Source organism: Phragmites australis, chromosome 15, assembly GCF_958298935.1.
Source record: "Phragmites australis chromosome 15, lpPhrAust1.1, whole genome shotgun sequence".
NCBI lineage: Eukaryota > Viridiplantae > Streptophyta > Magnoliopsida > Poales > Poaceae > Phragmites > Phragmites australis.
Genome location: NC_084935.1, coordinates 12,556,751 through 12,583,426, shown reverse-complemented (window position 1 = coordinate 12,583,426; position 26,676 = coordinate 12,556,751). Strand labels below are relative to the sequence as shown.

The 26,676-nt window shown below is 40.7% G+C and overlaps 1 protein-coding gene across 4 annotated transcripts in view; it reads right to left on the bottom strand.

Moving 5' to 3' along the window:
* LOC133893204 (serine/threonine-protein kinase STY46-like) overlaps positions 1-6,496 on the bottom strand; it is a 29,661-nt gene extending 23,165 nt beyond the window's left edge. For 2 of the 4 annotated variants that reach the window (XR_009904455.1, XM_062334178.1), the window contains exons 1-4: positions 6,106-6,496; positions 4,847-4,961; positions 3,723-3,823; positions 3,376-3,430 (exon numbers count right to left, since the gene is read on the bottom strand). Coding sequence is in view for 2 of the 4 variants with exons in the window: in XM_062334178.1 (XP_062190162.1) it covers positions 3,376-3,430; positions 3,723-3,823; positions 4,847-4,961; positions 6,106-6,299 (465 nt within the window). In the remaining 2 variants the exon portion in view is untranslated. The remainder of the gene's footprint in view (positions 1-3,375; positions 3,431-3,722; positions 3,824-4,846; positions 4,962-6,105) is intronic. The other 2 variants (XR_009904456.1, XM_062334177.1) reach the window with 2 other exon arrangements.
* Positions 6,497-26,676: the final 20,180 nt, after the last annotated feature.

Here is a 26,676-nt window from a genome sequence, read left to right as displayed (position 1 = left end):
CTCCACGATGGAGGCTGAGCTAGTGGTGCTAGACTCAGCAGCCGTAGAGGCAGAATGGATTAGAGAACTCCTTTCTGACCTGCCGATATTGGATAAACCAATTCCGGCTGTTCTCACCTACTGCGATAACCAAACAGTTCTGGTTAAGGTGTAGAGTAGGAAGGACAATATGAAGTCTTCGAAGCATATAAAACGACGACTCAAGTCGCTAAGGCATGCACTAGAGACGGGTATAATCGCTGTGGATTATATTCAGTCTGAAAGGAACCTTGCGGACCCTTTCACAAAAGGAACCTTGCGGACCCTTTCACAAAAGGAATGGCTAGAACAGTCATTCAAGCGGCGTCAAGAGGAATGGGATTATTACCCTCTGATAAGGTTCACACCGGCAGTAACCTATCCTAGCAAATCGGAGATCCCGTGAACTAGGCTTTAGGAAAACAAGCTGTGTGGATATAAGAGCAAATCGATCCCATTTGCTGCTATGCTCTTCTGTAGGAGAGGTTGAGCTGCTAGCTCTTAATGAATTCAGTGCCGAATGGCAATAGATGTCGTCCTATAGGATATCTAGGAGAATTCACCTATGTGAGTGTGATTGTGTGGTCGCAATCACAGAGAAGCCGGGTACTTCTCTGAGTGGCACTCATGAATCAAAGGTACTCGGACATGACCATAACGTCCAAACCGAGAGCTAAAGGCTTAGCAGCCTAGTACAAGGTGTTGTATGGATGGAAGCTCTTACACCAAGATAGAGGATCAAGGTATAGTCCTCGTCTGTCTGTTCGAGCTAAAATCTATATGACTAGGTATTGTGTTCAAACCCGAAAGGTACACTTTACTCAATTCCTGTATGTAAAACCGAACTTTACCAACATTAAAATTTGGTGGGGACTGTTGTATATTCTTTAGAAATTTTAATATGATAATTGCTTCTCTAGGCTGAATTTCATTAGCAGCTGGGCCTTCTTATTGGTTTTGGACACAGGCCCTTGTCTGGTGTGCCCTAAAGGGTGCCGGCTGACAGGGTGAAGAGAAGAAGGAAAAAATCCCCTTCGGGGGAGAGGGATGGCGGCGGCAGCAACTGCCTCTCCAGGCATCTCACGCTCAGGGCCGTGCTGGGCGTCGACTTGGCAGGTGCTGGCCGTTTGATGCAGCCCGATGGGAAGGTGAGCGCGTAGGGTTCGGAGGAGTGGCTCCTCTGTGCCGTGAGTCTGCTGCTGGCCTTCCCTTTTTCTACTGCGGCTGTGAGTTGATTCGGGTGAGGAGAAATCTTGGGCATCTCACATTTTCTGATTCCCCTCTCTTCCCTCTGTGATTTGAGCTTTAACGGTTGGGAGCTCGGGCTCCAACTGTGATTCAGGCGGAGCTCTTGCGGCACTGGGAAGGTGACTTGTTGGTGTCCGGAGCTGCGCTGCCGAGGCTCGCTCGCACTGCAGTGGCCGTGCGGTCGAGGTACTGTATCTCCGTCATCCCTCCCTCCGGCAGCAACGGCGGGTGGTTGGATTTCTGGGACTGCGGCAACTGAGCCGTGCCTTGCCTCACTCACCAGCTCGTTCCAACATATTTCACTGTGAGCTTTCTTCTCCCTCTGATCTGAACTGTTGGATGCCTGGTATACTTGCTCAGTGTTGATTAATTTCATTGAAATTGAACTAGGATGTTGAGTACAATAGATACAACCTTGAATCTCTGTTTGCAATTGGCATAGGCAGTGATATGATTTTCAGTTTGATTATGTGAACTTTGATCTCCTGTTAGCTGAATTCTGATTTTAGTTGTCTGTCACTGCCTATTTGCTTGTACTCCTGGACTTGAGTGGTAACTGTCTCTGAGTTCAGCACATTGTGAAGATTGCTTTGCAATATGTAGCTTGGAGCAGCTTCTGTACTCCATTCTGTCACTTGCGCAGGGAGGTGCTAGTGTTCTGAACTTTTGTCTTGTGAGAACAGAAGAGTTATCTAAGTGCTGAATTCTGGTTTTCAGTTATAATACCTTGGTAATTCTATCCAGGAGTTTGTAGAATTCAGAGAATTGCATATCAAGGTTGCTATCTAGGTGTGATCTCATATTCTAGTTTAATTTGTGATATAGCTAATAGGCCAGTGTGGGAGCAGATCTTTAATGATCTGGAGCCAGCTGATAAGAATCATCTGAGAGCCATTTTAATACCACATCAAGTTCAGTTCAGTTTTAAATACATGATTGATATTTTCTGTGCTCATGGTATGACAGTCATGTCTCTCATATTCATGTATTTATCATGTGTTTCCTTCTGCTCGTGTTATTTGTTTATTGGAATATGTATATATATGCTTTTTATATCGCACATATTACAACACTTCTAGCTTCCAGCCTCGCACATATTACAACACTTCTAGCTTCCAGCCATTCAAAGACGGCTAGCGATGAGAAAGACAAAAAAAAAATTAAAGTAGGCCAGAAGTCAATCTCACTATCCTCTTTACTCATGAACCTAGTGGACTCTCATACACAATGTACTGGAGTTTGGTAATTGGTTATCGTAACAGAGCAGAGCATTTGAATTGGGGGTACTACTCAGCATACTTATGTAAGAAGGGATAATTGCTCAGTTGCCACCCTGAGAAAGTGGCAATTGCTGCTGAGAATGTCATGCGGGCCACTCTGAATCTATGCATGTGGGGCAGGGTGGTAAATGGGATACCACCGGAGATCAACGGTGGCAAAAAAGCAAATGCCCCCGTACTTGGCATATAAGCCTTGAAAAGATCACATTGTTGCTACAGTAAACCAGAGTCTTCCTTATATACTAGCAAATATTATTGACAACATCCTCAAACAACTGAACTGCTGAGAATTCCTTCACAGTATCATACTAACCAGACCCTAGTGATACTTCCAAATCAAAACTCATCATGACATGTCACAACATAGTACAAACAAATGCAAATTAGTCTTATCATTATCCAGATTAGACTGAACCACTATGATAGAACCATCTTTTTATGATACCATAATTATTTCCAAGCAAGTAGATGCTAAATCAAAGCATAATTTCAGGAAAATGGAAAAGAAAGTGCGTGAGATGTGAAGTCTAAGTATGCAGAACAGAGATGGAATGCATACGCAATATCAAGTTATACACAGGCCACAAGCCTGCTGTAGCATACAAATCCAGGCGGCAGCCATGCTACTAAGCACCCTAAGTAAAAAAGAAAATGCACACACACACATTGCTCGCATTAGCGGCTCCATGCTGGTTGAGGTTCCCCAGTCTGGAGGCTATTTAATTACTATATCAGGTCGCCGCAGAGAGAAGGCAATGTGCAGACAAACACCACAGCACGTTAAAATGCAAATAGTAGTTTCCAGTTCAGATAAAAGTTGAAAGTTTACCTGACTAAGAAGCTTTGGCTTATCGTCACATGCAAATATAATTTCATGCAAAGGCCTGTAATGGGATTACATATCAGAAATAGTCGCCCTTAACTCACTATTACCAAAGAATACTAAATACTGCAGAAGACCGATAAAGATGGTAAAGAAATGCGACACTTTTAATGGAAACACACAAGACTTAAAACGAATCTCTGCTTTCGTACTCTTTTTAGAAGCATTAAAATACAAATAGTTAAACGATACTATAAGTGGAACATAGGAGATGTTAAAACAATCCAAACAATGCAAGCTAACAAACTTGCAAGCGAACAGAACAATATGAGAGAAGACTAGACCAAAATCACCTTTGATCTCTTGATGCAAATGCTGAGCATTGGGGATCTTGTTCTTCTTGTTTAAAGGAAGTTGAGGACTCAAGTCCAGTGCTTTCCTCCAGAGGAACAACCTAAAACTAAATTATCAGCAACTAAAGGTCCAGTTCGTTGAGTTGAGTTTCATAACATTCTGATGAAAGATACTGCAGTATGCTAAAAAGTTTAAATAGTTTCTATACTATAAAAGGACAAATTTGGCAGATCTGAAGGATCGCAACCATCCACCTAGGAGATCCTAATCGACTGGAATTTGTGTTCCCCACCCATTGAAAATATGGTACCAACTAACACGGTTGATATCTACTACAATTTCAAACTATTTGTAGTAAGATTGGAAACGAAATATGATTTTTCATATCATTATCTCATCCATCCTATAATACTACGGCAACGTGGATCCACATACACCGTGACTAGTATAGTACACTAAGTATGTAAGTAAGAAAGTTTATGCATCTTATATCCCTCTGCATTTCTTGATTAAAAAAATGCAGCAAATCATGAATGTATGATCTACTCTGAGAATATTGGAATGCAAGAAACAAGGGACAAAGGAAGAAAAATACCCAAAAATAATAACCATGATACATTATCTATCACTTCATCTTTGCATAATCGAGAAGCGCACAGAATATTTTTTATTCTGAAACTGATTGGGTCATCTTAACCCTTCATGCAGATTCATTTGACAAGGCAAGAGAAGCTTAATGATAACTAATTTTCTTGCAAAAGTGGTTTTTCCACATAAAATGAAAAGAACTAGCTATCAGCAGTAGTAGTGTGAAAAAGATGAAAATGTGTGCCCATGCAATGCAATAAAAGTGGAAGTCAGTCTATACATAGTTCGTTATACATAGTTCGTTTTCACAACGGCACATGGTAACATGCTACTTAACAACATCATGCAGCAACTGACAGAGAAAACTGATTGTAGTTTGAGATCTTAAACTAGAAAGGAGCCAGCTCAAAAAAATTAAGGAAGAGTTCAAGACTATTTCATAGCAAAACATGGGCAAAATAATGGTTACCTAGATGACTGGGTAAAAAATCAGTATTACTAAATTAAAGTAGACACTGCCGAATGAATTAATCACCTGTGAAAGACGAACATCAAAGACCAGCCCATTCATGGGTTCATGGGCTTGCTCAAGCAATTTCTTGTGCAATAAGACATCCTCAACCCGCTCAACATTCACATCCAACGCATATCTGTCCAATGCACATAGCCAAGCATGTCAAACATCTGAAGTCAAGGACATGAAATTATTCCACTCAATGCTTCTTCTCCACCAGTGTTGAAGAGCTACAAGGAAACATAAATACGTAACGCTACAGTACTCTAATGAACGAAGCTAGATGGTTTGAAGCCCTGACAATGCTACGACAGAAAGACAAAGCACTTCTAAAGGAGCAAACAGCACAGTGTCAACGAAAGAAAAAAAAAACAAGTAATATATCAACAAAACATAATGGCGATCTAGGAATGCCCAAGCAGTCCATGTTTACACGCACAGTCCAAGCTTAAAAGTCAGAACACTGGATATTTTCACAAAGTTACGTTCAGACGAGAATGAAATAAATCCCCGTAGGAAGAGAGATATGTGAGTGTCCACCAACGCAAGGAAGAGAAGATAACAAACATCCATTTCTAGGTGGTGCGCCGACGGTCCAACGAGGCCGGCACCACGTCTTCCTTCCACGAAAGAAAATAAACTAGATTCCACTGATAAACAGAGAATGAAAAATAGCAACTTGTTGATTGTTGTACTACAAGGTGCTGTACTGCATGTACTAGCTGTGTTTGCACGACGAGTTGGGTTGGGGTTAATCTAGATTGTGCAACGGGAAGGATTAGTAGTAGTTAAGCTCCTACGCTAATTGAGTCAATAAGCAAGTACTAAGCAAGAAAGAGAAACCCCGGGTTACATCCTGATCCGTGTCCACGTACGTAGCATCAAGAAAGCTACCTGGACCCAGCGAGGCAGCGACAAGCGCGAAGACGAACGCAAATCTTATCAGCTGCAAAAAGACGCAAGCTTTAGCTATAGCGCTACAGCGGCTTCGAGCAGCTGCGTTGGATCAGCTCCTGTGCGATCCGCTGGACCCCAGCCGCAAACAACCAAGATGAAGAACAATGGAGCGAGTCCGATGTAGATCAACTCCTCATGCGATCTAACAGTACCGCAGCCTATGCGCCAAGCGCGATGCATCGAAATTTCGCGCGCGCACGCACGCGCGCCCGCGCGCGCACGCACGCGCGCCCGCGCGCGCGCGCACACACACACACACACACACAGAGAGAGAGAGAGAGAGAGAGAGAGAGAGAGAGAGAGAGAGAGAGAGAGAGGCGGACCTGGCGGGTAGGCCCTGGAAGTGGGCCCACAGCTCGTCTTCCAACCCGGGGCTCGCGCCGCCGTGGCCGGCGCGGATGCGGCGGAGCACTTCGGCGTAGGCCTCCGCCTTTCGCCGCCTGCCGACCGCGCCGGCGCCCGCGGAGGGGGGCGGCGGGGGCGAGGCGCCGCGGCTGCCGCAGGACTCCGCGGCCATGGGCAAGCGGGCGGGCCGGCGGCTAGGATTTGCGGCGGCGAGCCGGGTCGGCGGAGCCCGAGGCGGCTGCGTGGAGGTGTGGCGCTCTGATGGCGGCGTCGGGGCACTTTATACGAGGAGAGAGAAGGAAGGAGAGAGAGAGGATGGAGAGGTGGTGCTGAGTCATGAGACGGGGAGAAGGGAAGCTGCTCGCCCGGGCCAGGATTCGAGGCGCCCAGTTTCGCGCGTCAGCCCCTCTATTTCTCCTAATTTCACATTTTTCACTGGAAAAAAGGTCATTGATCTGTAATTCAACTTCTTTGCTTCGTTTTTATTTCTTTTCAGACTCAATTTTCCTACTTCCGTGATTCTCATAGAACTCAGGATTCCCAAAACACAGGTTCACAGTGTCCTAACCCTTTGAATCCTATAAAATGCCTCCTTGGATCTTATAAAAAGAGAAAACTATAGAAATTACCGTTTTAGATAGAACGTAGGAAAAAACACATAAATAAGATGAGAGAGAGACAAATGAATTTTCTGTGAGATTGGGCCGTGTGTTAGTAATCCTCCAAATTTCTTGTGAAACAAGTTAATCATACGAATTTCATAGAAACTCTAGTGGCTCATCCATTTGTTCCAAAGACTCTTAAGACATTTTTCTATAGAATATAATTCCTATAAAATTCCTCAATTTTAATTGTTTCAAAGAGGCCGGATAAGTTCTAGCCTCCTACCTACATGCCAATTAGGCGTATTTAGTTACTCGACCAAGTCAGAGTGTCAGACCAATTGGTCAATTGGACAAGGATTGCCTAACCTAGCTAAGCAAGGCTACACAAGAAGAGACAACTGTGTGAAGGCACTCGATGACAAGAAGCCATGAGTCCAAGCCAAATACACCCTCTGTTTAAAAACAGTAAACATATTTTTTTTTAAAGTTAAACTTTATGTACTTCGACTAATATTTAATTAAATTATAAAAATATTTAGTGTATAAAAATTATACAACTAGGTTCACAGTTCATAATGATTTAACAATATATATGTTATGAGTTATAAATGATATATTTTGTGAGAAAAATTTATTCAAAATTAAGCTTCGAAAATCTAGCATAAAAGAAATACGTCTACTATTTCTGAACGGAGGGAGTAACTTATTAGAAGAAAAAAGTGTTTCTAAAGAATCAAAGGTTCCCCAAATAAGGCCTAGGGCAATTTGACTAATGAATGTAGATACCTAAGCATAAACCTAATGAAAGTAGATAACATATAAATTCATTAAATCATAACAAATTCAAATTTTAATCTAGAATAAACAACATGATCTTCTCTATTTTGAGGGTAGATTTACAAGATTTGAATTGGTCGGTCGGTATTTAGCCAAGAGCCTAAGGCTCTGTCTCTCTCTGACCAGTGGTGGATTTATGATTATCAAGTAGGAGAAACTTTTTCTCTTCTTTCTCCTCTCTTCATTCTCTTCTCCTTTCTCTTTCATACCAAAAAATTGAAAGAGGTTTGGGGTGCGCTCAGGGGTGGAGGAGCGTGAGGCCTCCTCCTTGGTGGATCCACCCCGATCTCTGACTGCCATTAACTGACATACTAGTTGATTATCATGGTTATTTATAATCTAGCCAGTCAATGGGTCCTGAGATCAAAATATGAAAGATATTATCCCACGATGGACACGTTTGACCTTTATCATGTATTTGCATCATCTCAAAACCTAAAGTCGTAATAACTCATACGGAGTACTAGAATAACTAGAATAATAGTCCAATGATATATCTTACTAGTACATCAAAATAACGACAAAGTGGTCATCTAGACGAACGCGTGGCATATTGGCATCTACTTCTTTTCCGAGAGGTTTCATGCATGGCATCTCTAGGCATATTAAGGTGTATTTGTTTGGATGGCTATCTCTCATTTAGAAATATTCCTCCAACTAAATACATCTCTACTTCATCGAAGCGATTACTCTATCATCGATTTTGTACATGCTTGTGACTAATTGATCGACTATGTACTATACTACTCCTAGTAGTGCTCCATTTGGAGGCCTGGAGCTCTTCGTGTGTGGAGAACCAACGGGTTGCTACTAGCAAGCACCTCCTAAGACATTCCATAGTTGATTCTTCAAATTTCAGACTTTATCATGTTTTCTAATACTACACAACTCATTTGTACAACTAGACCTATGTTATATACTAACTATTTCTTGAATGTATAACTAGACCTATGTTATATTCTAACTATTTCTTGACTATCAGAAATTAGTATATAAGAATATAGAGAATAGAGAGAGCGGGAGAAAAAATTAAATATTCTTATTATCATATACCATATGCATGCAAGCTCCTATGTATGTATAGCCATACATGAGTGGGAGGATTAAACAATAGTGTTTCAAGAATTGATGCTATGAGCGCTGCATTATTAATACCATGGAGGTTAAAGATTTGATGATATAGGAGTTACATCCATATAAACGAAGATTTCATAACACTCCCCCTTGGATGTCTATTAATTATAAATACGTATACCTCATTAAAAATCTTGCCAATGAGAAACCCAGTGGGAAAAAAACCATGGTCGAGGAAAAAAGAGTCACACATATTCACTCCCTTGATGGCAATATCACTTAATATCTTTGAGTCAATTTCTTGAATATTGAAGTGGGAAGTGCGTTCGTGAATAAGTCTACTAGATTCTCGCTTGAACGAATTTGTTGGACTGTAATAACACCATCCTTTTGAAGATCATGGGTGAAGAAAAACTTCAACGATATATGCTTCACTCTATCTCCTTTGGTATATCCATCTTTTAATTGAGTGATGCAATCCATATTGTCTCTGTGTATGATTCTAGGTGCTTCTTCTTCTAAAAGTAAATTGCATGCTTTACGAATATGATGTGTCATATTCCTTAACCACACACATTCTCTGCTGGCTTCATGAATTACCAAAACTTATGCATAGTTAGATGAAGTCGCTGTTATAGTTTGCTTCATTGAGCGCCATGAGATAGATGCACCATCACATATGAAAACATAACCAGTTTGTGATCGACCATTGTGTGGATCAGATAGATACCCTGCATCTGCAAAACCAACTAGTTCTTCCTTGCATATATTAGAAAAATATAAGCCCATGTCCTTTGTACCTTGAAGATAACGAGTATATGCTTCACACAATTCTAATGTCATCGTGTAGGACAAGAGCTATATCTTGCTAACAAATTAATAATGAATACAATATCAGGTTGTGTATGAGTAGAAAGATACATGAGTGCTCCTATAGCACTTAAGTATGGCACCTCAGGACCAAGAATTTCACTATCACTTTTTGGTGGGCGAAAAGGATCTTTGGTTATATCAAGTACTCTTATAACCATTGGGGTACTTAAGGGATGTGCTTTATCCATGATTGTTTCAATATTTTTGTCTGTATAAATTGTTTGATACAATAGAATTCCATTATTTAGATGTACAATTTGTAATCCAAAGCAAAATTTAGTTCTCCCAAGATCCTTCATTTCAAAATCTTTTTCAAGTAATCTATAGCCTCAGTGACTCCATGAGGAGTACCAATCAAATTTAGATCATCAACATAGATAGTTATTATCACAAATTCAGATCTAGATCTTTTTATGAATATACATGGATAGATAGGGTTATTCTTGTACCCCTCTTTTGTCAAATATTCACTGAGATGATTATACCACATTTGCCCAGATTGTTTTAATCCATATAATGACCTGTTTGATTTAATTGAATATTGTTCTCGAGAACCTGCCCATGGTAGTTTAAATCCTTCAGGGAGTTTCGTGTATATGTCACTGTCAAGTGATCCATATAAGTATGTTGTAACAATATCCATTAGACGCAAGTCAAGATTCTCTTTTATTGTCAGACTAATAAGATATCTAGAAGTTGTTGCATCCATCACAGGAGAGTATGTTTCCTCATAATATATACCAGATTTTTGAGAGAATTCTTGGGAAATTAATTGTGCCTTATATCTTGTAATTTCTCCTTCTCATTCCATTTTCGCACAAAGACCCATTTATAACCAACAGGTTTGACACCTAATGGTGTATGGGTTACAGGTCCAACAACTTCTCTTTTTGTGAGGGAAATCAATTCTGCTTCAGTTGCGTTATTCCATTTTGGCCAATCTTTTCTTTGTTTGCATTCCTCGATTGATCGAGGTTCTTGATCCTCTTTTTCATCCATAATTTCTAGCGCTAGGTTATATACAAATGCATCATCAATGATGACTTTATCACAGTTCCAAATTTTTTTTAGACATTACATAGTTTAATGAGATATCATTTTCTAAAGAATTAGGTAGATTTGTTTTCTCTGTAGCATTACTATTTTCTATGTTTACTATCTCTTCAGGATTTTTTTCTTAAATTATTGTTATTTCCTTGACTTGACCATCTTGACTCTTTGCTCCTTTTCTTTTTCGAGGATTTTTGTTGTTGGAACACAATGGTCTACCGTGTTTTATAGTATGTTTGGATTCATTACCGGTGGACGGTTGCCATCTTGGACATTAATTTTTTTCAGGAGCATTAGCAGCTGGAATATGTGACTCTGTCACTCTTTTCAAGTCTGTGAAAGTATCTGACAAATTATTTATTAAACTTTGTACATGAATTATCCTTTGAACTTCTTGCTCACATTGTTTTGTACGAGGATCAAAGTGAGATAGTGATAATTCATTCCAATTTATTTCTTTATTTAGCTGCTTGTTATCTCCCCCTGTTGTTGGGAAATTTAATTCATCGAAATAACAATCAGCGAATCTTGCGGTAAATATATCTTCCATTGATGGTTCAAGATAATTTATTATAGATGGGGACTCATACCCAACATATATTCCTAACCTTCTTTGTGGTCCCATCTTACTGCGTTCTGGTTGAGCAATTGGAACATATATCGCACATCCAAATTTCTTAGATGGGAAATATCTGACTCTTTGCCATAAACTAATCGTAACAGGGAGTAAATATGATAACTTGTTTGCCTGATGCTAATTAATGCGGATGCATGCAAAATAGCATGACCCTAAGCATATGTTGGGAGTTTTGACTTCATAAGTAACGGTCTTCCTATTAATTGGAGCTGTTTGATAAGTGACTCTGCAAAACCATTTTGTGTACGAATATGTACTACAGGATATTCAATACTTGTTCCAATCGACATGCAGTAATCATCAAAACTTTTTTATGTAAATTCATTGGCAATACCCAATCGTGTAGATTTGATATAATTGTCCAAAATTGTTCTCGTAGCTTGATTATTTGAGTCAACAGTCGCGCAAATGCCAAATTGCGGATTGATAACAAGGAGACATGTGACCATCTAGTTGATACATCAATTAGAATAATAAAGTATCTAAATGGTCCACTTGGTGGATGAATGGGTCCACATATATCTCCTTGTATGCGCTCTAGAAAAGCAAGGGATTCATGTCCAACTTTAGCCGGTGATGGACGCACAATCAATTTTCCTTGAGAGCATGAAATACATGAGAAGTCATTAGATTAAAGAATCCTCTAGTTCTTCAAAATATGCCCACAAGAACTATTAATATTTTTTTGCATCATTGTTGATCCGAGATGGCCTAACCGGTCGTGCCAAATAATAAAGTTGTCATGGTTGGTGAACTTTTGTTCTACCACCATATATGATTCACTCTTGTTGAGATTTGTGTAGTATAAATCAGAAGGCAATATTGATAATTTTTTCAACACATACTTTTTCCCCTAGGACATCTTTGTAATGTTGAGATACTCCAAATTATCCTCACACATTGTCTCAATGTGATATCCATTTTGCCGGATATCTTTAAAGCTCAACATATTTCTTTAAGACTTGGGGAATATAGTGCTTCTTGTATGTTTGCCTTTGTCCCACAAGGTAATATAATTGTTGCTCTTCCAGAGCCCTCTATCAATTTAGCACTTCTAGATATTGTATGAATAGTTGCACTTTGTGTCACAAAATAAGAAAAGTACACTTTATTCTTTAATATGATATGTGTTGTTTCACTGTCTATAAGACATATATCTTCTTCATATACATGCTCTTGAGCCAACAGCTCATCCATTCACTTCAATATAAAATGTACTGATAAAAACTAATGCATTTGAAATGAATTTATAAGTAGTGAAACAATATAGCCACGAATGCTAAATACAAACATAGTGTAAATTATCCATTCATAAATAAGGTGCAACATGCTTTATTCTTACTATTATTACATCATATTTATTCATGCATGAAGAAATACGTAACATCTAGATGATCTATTCTTGGGTGAAAAAATCAGCAACATCTAAGTGAGTTGCATCATTGTGGCCGTTCTCCATAATATGTCGCACCAATAAGATCATCATTGAAAATATCATTACCACTGCCGCTTGCAAAGTTTGTCTCTATCTTTTTCTTGTTCTTCTCAAGTGATTCTTGATACAGATCAACAAGGTATTTTGGTGTAAAACAATTACATGCCCAATGAGTTCTTCCTCCACAACGGTAGCATGCATTTTTCAATTATTTCACCTTTCTCTTTATCTCCCTTTTCTCGCCTTTCATGAGGATTATCTGGGTTCTTGAATTGAACACCATAATTTTCTCTACCATGGCCATGCCCAAATCCATAAACACAACCACGGCCACATCCACGTTCACGACTGCATCCACATCCTCTATTTTGATTATCATATCTAGTCACATTTGCTTCTGGGAGTGGACTTGAACCACTTAGACGGGACTCATGATTTTTCATCAAAAGCTCATTATTTTGTTCAGCCACTAGTAAACAAGAAATAAGTTTAGAGTATTTCTTGAATCCTTTCTCATAGTATTATTGCTGAAGCAGCACGTTTGAAGCATGAAATGTAGAGTATGTTTTCTCTAACCTTTCCTCATCAGTAACCTTTTCTCCACATAATAACTATGATGAAGTGATTTTAAACATGCTGAATTGTATTCAGAAACATTCTTATAATCTTGCAACCTTAGGTGTAACCATTCATAACGAGCTTTGGGAAGAATCACTATTTTTTGGTGATCGTACCTTTTCTTTCAATTTGTTCTAAAGAACAAGTGGATCTTTATCAGTAAGTTATTCAGCCTTTAAACCTTCATGGAGGTGGTGACGAATAGAGATCATAGCCTTAGCTTTGTCTTGATCAGATGCTTCATTTTTTGCTTTGATTGTTTCACCAAGCCCATTGGCATTCAAGTGAATTTTAGCATCTAGCACCCAAGGCAAGTAGTTCTTGCCAGTAATATCCAAAGTCATGAAATCAAGTTTGGAAAGATTTGATATAGCAAACTATAATATATGAATACAAAGCATAAATATAGAACAGAGATAATATATAAATTAAATGGACTGGAAATAATATCTTACCGTGGAAAAGGATACGATGATCAACAAAATATTCTTAAAGAAATATAATTCATGATAGTTTATAGAGACAGACGTGCTGATAACTACTTATTGACTATCGAAAATTAGTATACAAGAATGTAGAGAACAAAGAGAGTATGAGATAAAATCAGATATTCTTATTACCACATCCCAGATGCATGAAAGCTCCTATGTATATATAGCCATACATGAGTGGGAGAATTAAACAACAATGTTCCAAGAATTGATGCCAGGAGCACTACATCACTAATGCCACGAAGGTTAAATATTTGATGGTATGGGGGTTATGGACATTCACACAAATGAAGATTTCATAACCACCTGAGCATTTTGCGGGCAGGGTTGAACTCACATCGGGCCTACAAAAAGTCTGAAATCTTTCTTGCATGAAATTAGTGCCCAGTCCAGCCTAGTAAACCCATGGGGCCATCAAAAGTTGGGCCCAAATCATATCGGGCTACCCGGTCTTTTTTAATGTAAAAAGATAAAATTATTATTTCAGGGTAGGGCTAGGTTTTCTAATATATATATATATATATATATATATATAACATTTGTAGAATTACATTCCCATTTAAAATTTTTGCAAGGCTAGGCTACCATTGCTCGTTTATCGAGCGAGAGCAAGGTCTCGCCCCATGAGCAAGCGACACCTTGACATGGCAGGCCAGCATGGCTGACCGCTAACCCAGCATAGAAGGTGTCGCCCTCTGATTGGATGACACCTTGTTGTCTCCCGATGATTGGGAGACACCTTGGTGTCGCCCGCTGGCTTGGCAACACATTTATATCGCCCAATCTGAGGGCGGTAGCAAGGTGTCACCCAATCAGAGGGAGACACCTTACCCTAATTCAATTTTGTTTGCGGCATAGTAGGCATCGTCGTGCGCCACCATTTTTTGTTATCTATTCGTCCGGCATTAGAAGTTTGTGAGACATTTTGGATACCCGAATTTAACAGAAACGGAAGATTAAACATGGTGATTTTAATAGGAGCTGTGACATACACGATAGCACATATGGTACATGATCATTCTAACCTATACATATACCACGTCTAAACCTAACATGCCTTAGGGAATGTAAACAATTGGATTACAACATCTAATATACTGAGTGCAACATGGGTACTTTCCCTTCCTCGTTGCTTCTTGTCCTACCTAATACACCCGACATGCCCTCTTGTGCTTCCTCTCACTCTCCGCCTCACATGTCTCTACCATCATGCGGTTATGCTCCTCCCTCATCTTCTATCGTCCCTCCTAAATACGCTTGCGCGTAGCCTCCCTCCTCTCGTTGGCTTCCATCTTATGGACGTGTCTCCAAGCAGCGCGATGCTGAGTGTAAAGGAGGAAAAACATCTGCTTGCGACTGCTTAGCATCCAGCCACTGTAAGAAGTCGCATAGTGGTGGCGAAGACTGCAACAGAGACCAAAATGTTCAGTGGTAAGTCGTAGTTGTATTTGGAGTAGTTTGGCCAAAAGTGATTACCTGGCGATGGGAGCCAACATTGGTGCTTCCCTAGGGTGGATCGTACTCGTAGCTGCTGCATGTGAAGAACCTCCTTCCGTAGGTGTTGAAGAACTCGAAGGACTTCATCACCCTACAAAGATCTTCACACCAGCATATGGGCACTTCGACCCCATCAAGCATAGTATCCGACAGGTATTTCTTGGGAGGTTCAGGCTAGTGGTTCTGTTCTACATGTGGTCAATAGATCATCTATTTATACTGCGATTTCATGTTGGTGCATGGACAAGTTCATGAAAGTCAGGCCTGGGAAAGCAATTGATTCTGTTGTAAGAATTGGTCATGTCAACTAAAAAGACTACTTCTGAAAAGCTTAGTTCTAAAAAGCCAACTTTTGCAAAGCCTATTTCTGAAAAGCCTACGTCTAAAAAGGCTAGGTTTGAAAAGGCTTGGTCTGAAAAGGCTACTTCTGAAAAGGCTAAGTCTGAAAAAGGCTACTTCTAAAAAGGCTAAGTTTGAAAAGGCTACTTCTGAAAAGGCTATGTCTAAAATGGCTATGTCTGAAAATGTTAGATCTGAAAATGGAGTACATGTTTACTAATGTGAGGAGTTCTAGTACAAGCCGTCAATTTTATTATCATGGTTGGATGTCTGCGGGTAGCACAAAGTTAACGGTAATATTACATTGATGCGGATAATAAAAAGATTCTATTGGGTGGACGGGGATGTCTCCCCCTTTGTCGGTGTGCTACTTCAGGCTTAGCCTCTTCTTACCGACGCTGAACTGCTTGACGCCTTTGTAGTTATTCCTCACATCTTAGAAGATCAGCCTACTATCTCCCTAGAATGTCTTGTCGGAGACGGTGTTCCTCCTCATGCCTCTGAAGTTTCTTAGCCTATCGCTTGTGTTCTTATTCTCGGCGTTGACATTCTTGTTGGCGCTCGCACCATGCATCCTGCCACTAACGTGCTTTCTCCATCATAATCTCGTACTCATATTTGGTTTCAGCCTCTCTGATGTAGCCCCCACTGTATGGTGGCTTGACAAGGTCGATCCATTCCTTGAAATGACATGGCTTAGGACAATAAACCTAGAGTTAGAAGTGGTCTACTCAATGTATAGTTGGGAGGTGTGGACGAAGAGAAAAAGAGAGACGTATCATGAAATCGTCATCAAGCTTCGGACACATGAACAACCTCCTACCAAAAGTCTCAACGTCGAAGGACGTTGACATTCGAGCTCGATCACCACACATGCACAATGGATGCTCATTTCATTGTGGTGCTCCTATGGGGTGGTTCATTTAGGAATCTATGATAACCTATTTTGAGACGGCAAGAGTAAACAATTATCAAGTTAAAGGACTGAATGTGCAATAAAAAAATAGTTGCAGTATGCCAAGTCCTTTCGGACAAAAAGACAAGACCTATATGGCGCAACGAAAACCATTATGTCAGGTAAAAGGAGCTATGGTGCTACCACGCATCTATAAAAGACTCATGTATCTTCAAACTGAAGCAATAGCAATCAATGAAGGCTAAGGATGGGAGGGAGCAACGAAGAAGGGGGGCGGGGTGGCCGATGGTGAGATGGGAGGGTTCATTTGGTCCAACTGAGTACAATGAGCCTCTCTGCAACTTCCATTTGCAGGATACGAGTGATTTTCGTCCTCCAAGTTACCTAAGAATTTTTTAGCACCTGAATGAGCCATAGCCCAAGTGCTCCCATGGCTATGACTGCATCATTCAGATGTATTGTGGGAGCATTCATGGAGGGCATTGATTCTTCCGATGTCCTCTTGAGAGGGTGAGAACTATACACCATGGATGTCAGTATTATTTTTTGAAACATTCTAGATTGTGACCTTCACATTTCTGCAAGCCTCGAACGACAACCCCAACAATTGCCAATACATGAGATGGGTCGATCCTCCTGTTCTGCAGCACATTCAAAATTACATCCATGGCCTGCGAGACCAAATCTTCGACTTGCAAAGGGAGGTCGAGAATCCTACTGTATGCATCAATCCATGGTGCCCTACCTGTGCCACAATAGGGATGCTCCTCCTCCTCCTCCTCCGTCAATGCAATATGGTTGTGGAGCATATTGGGACTCAGAAGCCTCTCGCAGTTCACTCTAAGTCAATACGATTAAAACCATTGTCAAGATGTTGTTGTTATTTGTGTTACATGAAACTTAGGTACACAACTAGGAGTATCATACATGCCATTTTACGTTAGGTCCATGTGTTTTTATATGATTGTTATGGAATACTCATGGTATGACTCTATGGTCCGAATAGCATCACAAAATAATAACACAATACATGAAAGATATTATGACACTGACAATAATATAGTAGCATGAAGATAGCAGCATTACACTGAGAATAACATAGTATCATGAAACTGGTAATAGCATAGTAGCCTAAAGGTTATATCCCCTCTTGGGGACGACCCCCTAGTATTACCCGCCCTCGGGACCCTGCGCCTCTGTGCTCTCATATGCTTTGCTAAGTACGTCAGTGCATCTGGTGGAACGATTGCACGTGCAGGCCATCCAGCTAGCAGTGGAGTAGCATAGTCATCCTGGGTGCCCTGTGTCCTCGTAAGTGGTGCACCAGGTAGCTGCGATGCACTGAACTCATCACCCTAATCGAAGATGTAGGCGTACCCAGGGACCTAACTACCATCCCTGATGAGTATCTCCATGTAGCTTCCCTATGTCTCTACATGCCCAAGATTGTCGATCTCTGCATATGGAACAACGAAGAAAACATGTTAGCACCGATAAAGCATGACACATAACAATTGGTTATTCATGAAGTGAGTATCGTACCTGAAGCAGGGACATGAGAAGACAAAGGACTCAGGTCTGCAGAGGAAGGCAGTGTCGACCCGCTACCACGTAGAAGTGGTCACCAGCACCAGTGAAGGCTAGCATCGACGCTATGATACCGTAGTGGGGGTCACCAATGCTGGAGAAAGAGTGCCTCTCTAAGGCACCACTACAATATGGGTCACCGCCCCTGGTGAAGGACTACCTCGTCGATGCGCCGCCGTAGTAGAGGTCAGCAGACAGGGTGGAAGAAGGCCTCGAGGGCTCAGAATGTAACGTTTTCTAGGCTTAGCATAGGGTCTTCCTGTTTGAGTCTACGACTCACCCATGTAACTATCCACCTTGTTTTTCCCTCTTTTATATTTATATTTATATTTAATATGCAGTAGGGGACTCCCATCCTGTTTCCATTTAAAAAAGAAGTCCAACAGCGCGACCTGCAAACAAAATATAGTTAGCGAACCATTGCAACAAGCCATAGACAACATTACATTGAAATGGTACAAACCTCGGGATACATCCAATGTCAACCCTCATGAGCTCATCCGGCACACAGGATCGTAGTATTGGGAGCTCCTCAGCCTGCACGACGCTGAGGTACAAACGGTGCTTCACGTTGAGCTAAGGGTCAAGCAGCTCCAGTTGTATCATACCTGCATGTTCACAAGTTATCTACGGTCTGATAAGAAAAACAAATACAGAGTAATAAGTAAGAGTGCAACATATGACATGAGAGAATAAATTGTTCAAAGCATACATAAATATGTTAACGTAGTCCCATACATACGCACTCGCTGATAATACCAATCACAACTTAACACAATACAACCTCAAACATAGTGACAGTCTCACTACTACAGTAGCAAACTACAATGTTGTGCACACAAATATATTAGACACCAAGAATTACAACATTAATCGAACTCGATAAGTCAATAAAGTTGATGAGTACGAGGACATCTCCCATTTGAAGTTGAACTGGAAAGACCTGCTTGGGGTTGCACTTGCTACACCATTTCACGTGATAGCTAACTTCTGCTTCGTCCATGTCATTACATAGCCTCCTCGTCTTGTGATATTCCTTCTTCTACTTCATCTTCTCGAGATCATGGGCGAACACACAATTGGGCCTAGGATCCTTCGTGAAAGAACCATAAACCTCATGGTTCCAGGTGTTGAACAGAGCTTCCTTCTTAAGGAACTCGGAGATGTACCTTTGAGTCATCATGCCCATCACAGCACACGCAACAATCACATGTGAGCATAACTTGTGCAGTAGCATCAGCTTGCAGCGGCTGTAAACACATATGTCATTAAAGATGGTACACTCTTATATAACTCTCTCACGCTTGCCCCCCTCCCCCCCTCATTCCTTTGTCCCTGCAAAGAACTTCATATATGTGATGTGTAGTTCACATAGTCTTCACCCAATGCATCTTTACCTTCTCTGTCATGTCTTCCATGTACGTAGTCATTTTGTCCCATAAATCAAACGAGCATCATTTAGCTTGGGTATGCTAATGCATAATGGTCCCTAAAATATTTGCAGGTTCATTGAAGTATGAACTCTACAATTTTCCACCAGTGACAAGCCCCTAACACCTTTAATCACCCAGTTGAATACCTCAGCTAAATTTATAGTCATAATACCATACCTAGCCCCATTACGTAGAGTAGAGCCCACTTCTCCCTCGGCTCATTCTCAATCCACTCGCTAAATGACCTAGTAGATGAATTAGTCCTCCATGTTATGTCAGCTTCATTGTCTGTTGGCTAGGACTCAAGAGCTACTGGTTTGTCCTCCGGTCCCCACACGGGCCTCTGTGCACGCTCTTGTGTTTGCTTCTTCATCAACTCATCCAGTGTCTTCAAAAGAACATCAAACTTCCTATGTTGGTTCTTACCACATAGTCTCTTAAACATGTTCATGAGGTTCATGTTCTTGAATTGGAGGAAGAAGCTTGCACCCGAAATGCTTCATACACAATCTACTTTGCAGATCTAACCACACAGGACCTATCATGCCATCCTCCGTACCATTCTTCAAATCTGAATAGCCTTGAGCATCCTTGTATGCTGGTCATGTATAAGGCACACGTACGGCTGAGCACCAACAATTATCATCTTTACACGATATAGGAATCAATACCAATTGTTGGTTTTCTGACTCTCCACAAATATAAAGGCCAATGGTAGCACTTGGTTGTTCCCATCAACCCCAATTGCTATCAGGATTTGACCCTTGTATATGTCGGTAAGGAAAGTGTCATCGATGCAGAGGATAGGTTAACAATGCTTGAAAGCTTTGATACATGGTCCTAAGGCAAAAAAAGCTTCACTTCAATACATACCTGCCAGGTTGGGACAATAATGGGTACTTATCAAAGTTATAATATGTCACTAGGTTCCTTCGAGTAATGGTCTATATAAAGCATGGAAGATTGTCGTATGATGCTTTGTAGGTCTCGAACCTTATCTCAATTATCTTTCTCTTCGCCCTTCATGCCTTGTTGTAGTTGATAGTGTACTTGTACTCCTTCTCAATTGCCCTGATTATGGACCCTAGTTTGTACTTTAGATTGTTCACAATTTGGACATACATCGCATTGGCAACAAAGTCTGAGGTGATATTTCTGTTGCTAGGCTCAAGTTCATCTAGCGTACAAGTGTTGTCCACCACAATCGTCACCTCCCAATACTCAACTCACTTTTCATTGAAGTCGTGCACCCGCCACGGGTAACCTCCTTCACACACTTCACATCATATTCCTTCTTGCTTAACTTGACAACATAAAACTGTCATCGAAGCGATGTCGTCCATTGAATCATAGAATCCTTCATGGCCTAATTGGTAGGATACCTAGCCCCTTGATCATCACATTCTACGTATACTCCCAGTCCACTTGATTATCCTTATTCACCATAAGGTTATTAAAGTTGGGATTGTTTCAGTATGCGGGAACAGGAACATCGTCCTCATCATCCGACATGTCATACCTAAGAGCTTTGTTGGCATGAAGATCATCTCGCTCCATCTATTCAATTAGAGAATAGATTCATTTCCCTCGTCTTCCTCACTAGTGGGTTCAATCGGATCATCCGATGATTGTGCCGCATCCAGTTTGCCATCCTCATTACCCTCCTGCTCATCACACTCTTTCTCATCACCCTCATCCTCATCCGGGTACCCCCGCCCTGCATCTCCCCAACTCCCTCTTTACTCTTCCATTGCATAAACAACATAGGTGACCAACCTCTTTCCACTACATCCTGTAGGTACATCCTCCATATTTGATTTTTCCTGAGCAGGTACACCTCCCAATACATACCATCTCTCATACGGTTATTCACAATGCTAATGGTTATCTCTTGAACCTCGGGGTCTATTTTAAAACCCTGCATCAACTAGTCGTACAAATATCTGACACTCTTCGACATAGGTCTGGAAATACCCTTATTTATTGACTCAAAGACCGACAGTACTACCCCTTCAGGACAATAAAACATTTCACAGTCCCCATAAAAAAAAATCCTAAACTACCACTTATCCGACATACCTTCCAACCATCGACATAAAACCCTAACATTATTCGGACAGAACATAAAAAAACATACATAAATCTACATCTACAATAATGCAAAATTAATTAAAAATATGATCCAACAATTAATCTACATTAAAAAAATCTCTAGGTCGCTGTATCAAAAATCTCTAAATACCACATCTATTACCTAAGTTTTGTCTACACTATATCTAAATTCTACATCTCATACCGAACCTATGTCTACATCTAATTACTAAAATATGCGTGCAAACTAGATCTAATTGCTAACCATATATAACCTTAGTTCTGAGTATAGATCTACATTTTAACGTATGTCTAAACCTAGATCTAATCTCTAACCTATGCCAAAATCTAGCACTAGTGACTATCATACTGGGTTTGTAAAAACGGAGTAAAAAAATTACCTTTTTACTCCGGTAAGGCTTCACCTCCTATTCTTCCTCCCTCCCCTCCCCTCTCCTCTCTCTCTCTCTCTCTCTCTCTCTCTCTCTCTCTCTCTCTCTCTCTCTCTCTCTCTCAGCTCTCTCCCTTGCTCTCTCGGCTGCGCAGGAAGTAAATGACTGTTGACATCGGCCAGGGCAGGGCAGCCACATTATATAGCTGAAAGGTCTTGCCCGTATATAGGGCAACACCTTTTGGGTGGGCCCGTGGAGGTGTGCTGGGAGCAAGGTTTTGCTCGTTCATCAGGCAAGAGCAATGTCCCTTCCGATAAATGGGCGACATGTTGACGTGAGCCGCTAGGTCACCGTATTATTAAATTAGGCTGGTCTGACCATGGGGGCCATAAGGTGCTACCTGTTTTATGGGACAGGAGTTTGCTCTCACCCAGTAAAGGTAACCTAGTCTTACAAATATTCGAATGGATATATAATTTTGCAAATATTAAAAAATCCAAGTTTTTTTGGGTTGAGGAAGTGCTGCCTGGGCCTGGTCTAGCAAGGTGATACCTCTTTTTTCAGGCTTTTTTTTTCTAGGCTCGAGTCGCGTCGGACCTATTTTGCTCGGATATATGCAAAACACATTTACAGCCATAAGATAAAAAGCCTCAACCCATGACAACTAGGGTGGTGGCTTACTAATAAATTAGATGGTTCTAGACACCCTATTGTGTGAAGTATTTTCCTATGAAAATGGCATTTTCTTGTGAACAAGGGGAGTTTCCTCCCTGCACCTTAGCAGGGGCGGAGCTCTCACTCACTACTACAGACAAGCCTTTTAGTGTCGGTTCCAAAAGCCTTTCAGTGCTGGTTTTCCAATTAACAGTGATTGATCGGCATTGAAAGTCACCTCAAATCACTGTCGGTTGTACAACCAGCACTGTAAGTAGTTACCAAGAGCAAAAAAAAAAGAGTAAACGAGCTGGATCGATTGAGCCAGCTCGTCTGCCGCCGTCGTTGCGCTAGCCACTGGGCCCACTCCTCCGTCAACCTCCTCCTCTGCTCATGTCGTTGCTTGACACGATGCTTCCACACGCATACTCAAATCGACTCATCTCATCCATATGAACACAAGCACAAATCAACTTATCTCATCCATATGAACACAAGTACAAATAGACTCATCTCATCCATACAAACACAAGCACAAATTAACTCATCTCATCTCAAACACAAGAACACAATTAAAACGAAGCGGAGCAGGCATCCGTTCTAGAGCAGCCATCGGTCCCTGACCAGTCTCAGAAGCCCTTCAGCCTGTGCGCTATGGCACGGCACGACTCCTTGCGGCCGCTCTCCAACTCTCCCTGCTGGCATGCTCTAGCTCCGTCCATGATGTGAAGGCGACGCCCTTCGGCACCCCTCCACCGGCCGCCTGGTTCGTGGGTCATCGTGCGTGCAGCATAGCAGCTTGCTCACTACGACGTACATATGGTGGTCATGAACACGAACTCACGATTCGAAAACGGACTAGCGAATTGACTTGGTGCTTACCTTGCTACATAAAGAGAGAGGAATGAAGAGAACAAGTGAGGTCTGGTCGTCTGGACGAGCTCGAGCTCTTGACGAAATCCATGGAGGCAATGATGGGAAGAGAGAGGGAGAGAGCAAGAGAGAGGCTGGATGCACGAAGAGGTAAGAGTGAGGTCTAGACGGGTGTGGTTGAGTGGCTGTTAGATGTGAGGATAACGAGGAGAATGAGTGGATGTGGTGAGCCAGACGTAAACAAAACGAGCCAAAATGGGACTATATATAACGCTCGGGCCCGGAGAAAGTTTCAGTGCCAGATCTTATTAACAACCGGTACTGATACTATCAGTGTCAGTTTGTATTAAGAACCGGCACTGATATTATCAGTGTCAGTTTGTATTAAGAACCAGCATTGATACTCGTTATCAGTGCCGGTTCAACCCAGTTCAATCAATGATCAAGCTGTAGCATCTAGGTCCCTAGGTAAGTGATAAGTGTTTCGGTGATTAATGACAACCATATCACTGTGACTAATGCGTATGTTTTGAAGGAATTTAAATTCTTTAATTCACAATTATTGAATTATTTTCTTGGTCCCTCATGGAATTCAATTGATCAATCAAATGACTTTTATGTTTAAGATTAAGGACCTTCTAGTTCTAAGTGTCACAAGGTGATGAAGGACACTTGGAGTAGTGATAGGTCATCTTTTGTCTTTTGACCATACTATAAAGGGGGGCTAAATATTGTAGCTTGATCTAGTTGAGTCTAGAAATATTTGGATGCACACTTGAGAAAATCTAACACTAGGTAGCTCAAATAAATCCATGGGTGAGGAGTTGAGAAGTTAGAACTCAAAATCGATTGAATTAGACGAGTTTCAGGAAGATTGTTCTCACTGGATTGTCCGGTGTTAGAAGGATTTTTACTCACCAGACTATCTATCATTTCTGAGAAAACGTCAAATTGAACTCACCGAATTGTCCGATGATGGAAGGAACTTTACACTGGAGCATTTAACAGAAGAATTATTTTTTAGAGAAAAGTGAAGTTACATGCGCCGGATTGTCCGGTGATCTGAAGAGTTTATACACCAGGCTATTTAACAGAAGCTCGATTTTTTTGGAGAAAATCAGAGTTGAACTGACCGGATTGTCCGGTGACTTAAAGGAGTCATCATCGGACCATTTAACAGAAGCTTCATATTTTCGATGAAATAGAATATAACTCACCGGACTATCCGGTGATACTATATGGAAGAACACCAGAGTATTTTGCAATGGCTACTGACAACAGTCAAATCAGTAGTCTAAAAAAGTTAACTCACCAGATTGTCCTGTGTTAACAGAGACGTGTACACTGGACCATCCAGTGTTCACAGAAAAAAGTCAGTGGTTGGCAATAGCTAGATTTGGACCTCTAGCCTATATATATATCTCTTCACTTGGTTTCATTCCTCTCTCTTGCAACCCAGAAGCATTCATACACATTGTGTGTCATCTAAAGGCAAGGGAGAGCACTTGAAATGATTTGCAAGTTCTTCATTGAAGATTAAGGGCTCCATTAGTGCTCTAAGAGTAGTGAGTGTGCATCTAGCTGTTGTTTTAGGTTTGATTGGGATCAAGTGAACCAATTAGCTTGTTACTCTTGGTGGTTGGAGATTGAATGTATTCTCAGTGAGCTTTTGGAGCTTTTGTTGGAGCCTCGAAAAGATTGTGTACTTGGTTTGATGTCCGCCAATGTGAAGATGGAGAAATAGCAATTATTAGTGAGAATTTGAGTCTCGGTGACTCAAGAGGGAGCAACATCCTTGTGTGGATACTCCAACGAAGATTAGTAGAGAGTGACAACTCTTCGATACATCGGAAAAAAATTCGGTGTCCTCTTTCCCTATTCTTATTACATTCCGTATTTAGCTTCTAGCATCACCTTCATACAAGTTTTAATTCCATACTTTACTTATGTCTTACGTGCTTGCTTGTGAGTTCTTATCTTTCTAGCTTACTATATCGTTTAGTTGCTTTCTAAGCTAAAGTTGTTTTTTATTCTAAAAATTGATAGTTGGTTTAGTTTTAAATTAGTGTCATATTCACTCCTCTCTAACATCATTAGATCTTTTCACGAGCGTACAGATAAGCCGATATAGATAACTAATTCTGTTACAGTGACTGAGACAACTAGGATTTGATCCAGATCACGGCTCGTATTCTGCTCTTATTTTTCCTGTAGCTCTCATAGATCACTGGACTTTGATAGGCATATAGCTCGACATGGAGGCCTAGCTTCGTCCCTGCGCTGGCTACAGCTCTAATATGTTACATCGCAAATAATATCCGCGAACTAATCTAGACGATGCAGTAAAAGAGTGCGCATTTTTTAAATGAATTCTCCAAATTTACTCTTTTTCTTTGTGTGCGTATACTCGTAGTTAAGGCACTTCGAGACACACAAGCAACGAAATTATAATTACTCAAAAGGAAAGCACAAGTTAGAAAGCGGTTGATAACAAATTAGTGACTTCCTGAATGTTAGAGCTGCAAAAAGTCCTCCACGTGCTCTGCCATGTTTTGTTCTACCTCCATGTGCTTACTAATAATGTTTGTTCAGCTTGTGAAAGCAAAAGAAAACACCAAATAATGCGAGAAAAGTATTCAGTCAGACTAATCACGATTCCTAGTGATATGTTTAGCATAATTAACAGTTTGAAACGAGTCAGTCTCTTTGTTTTCATAATATTGTAACTGACAATATCCCATTTTTCCATGGAATTGACTGTATTCCTTCGCAGAGAACTTTAATCCTTTACTTTAGATAGGATAAAATATCTTCTATTATGTAGGGAGTAGTCTTTTTTTAAGTACAAGATCAAACGTACATATGCACTCACACGAACACATCATACTTATAGCCACACATACACATGTGAATGCGTTCCTGGAACATGTCCCAAACATGATTGGAAGTAGTCTTTTAGGATAAGTTTGTGTTTGAATTATTGTGCATTACTTATGCAATTACATATGTAAAATTATTCAAAAAAAACAAAACAAATATAATATCAAAATACTTATTTCACAAAAGCTCCATAGCAGTCAAAGAAAATGGTTTTACTAGTTGTTTTCGCCTCTCAAGGAAAGCATGTAAATATATTACGTGTATAAG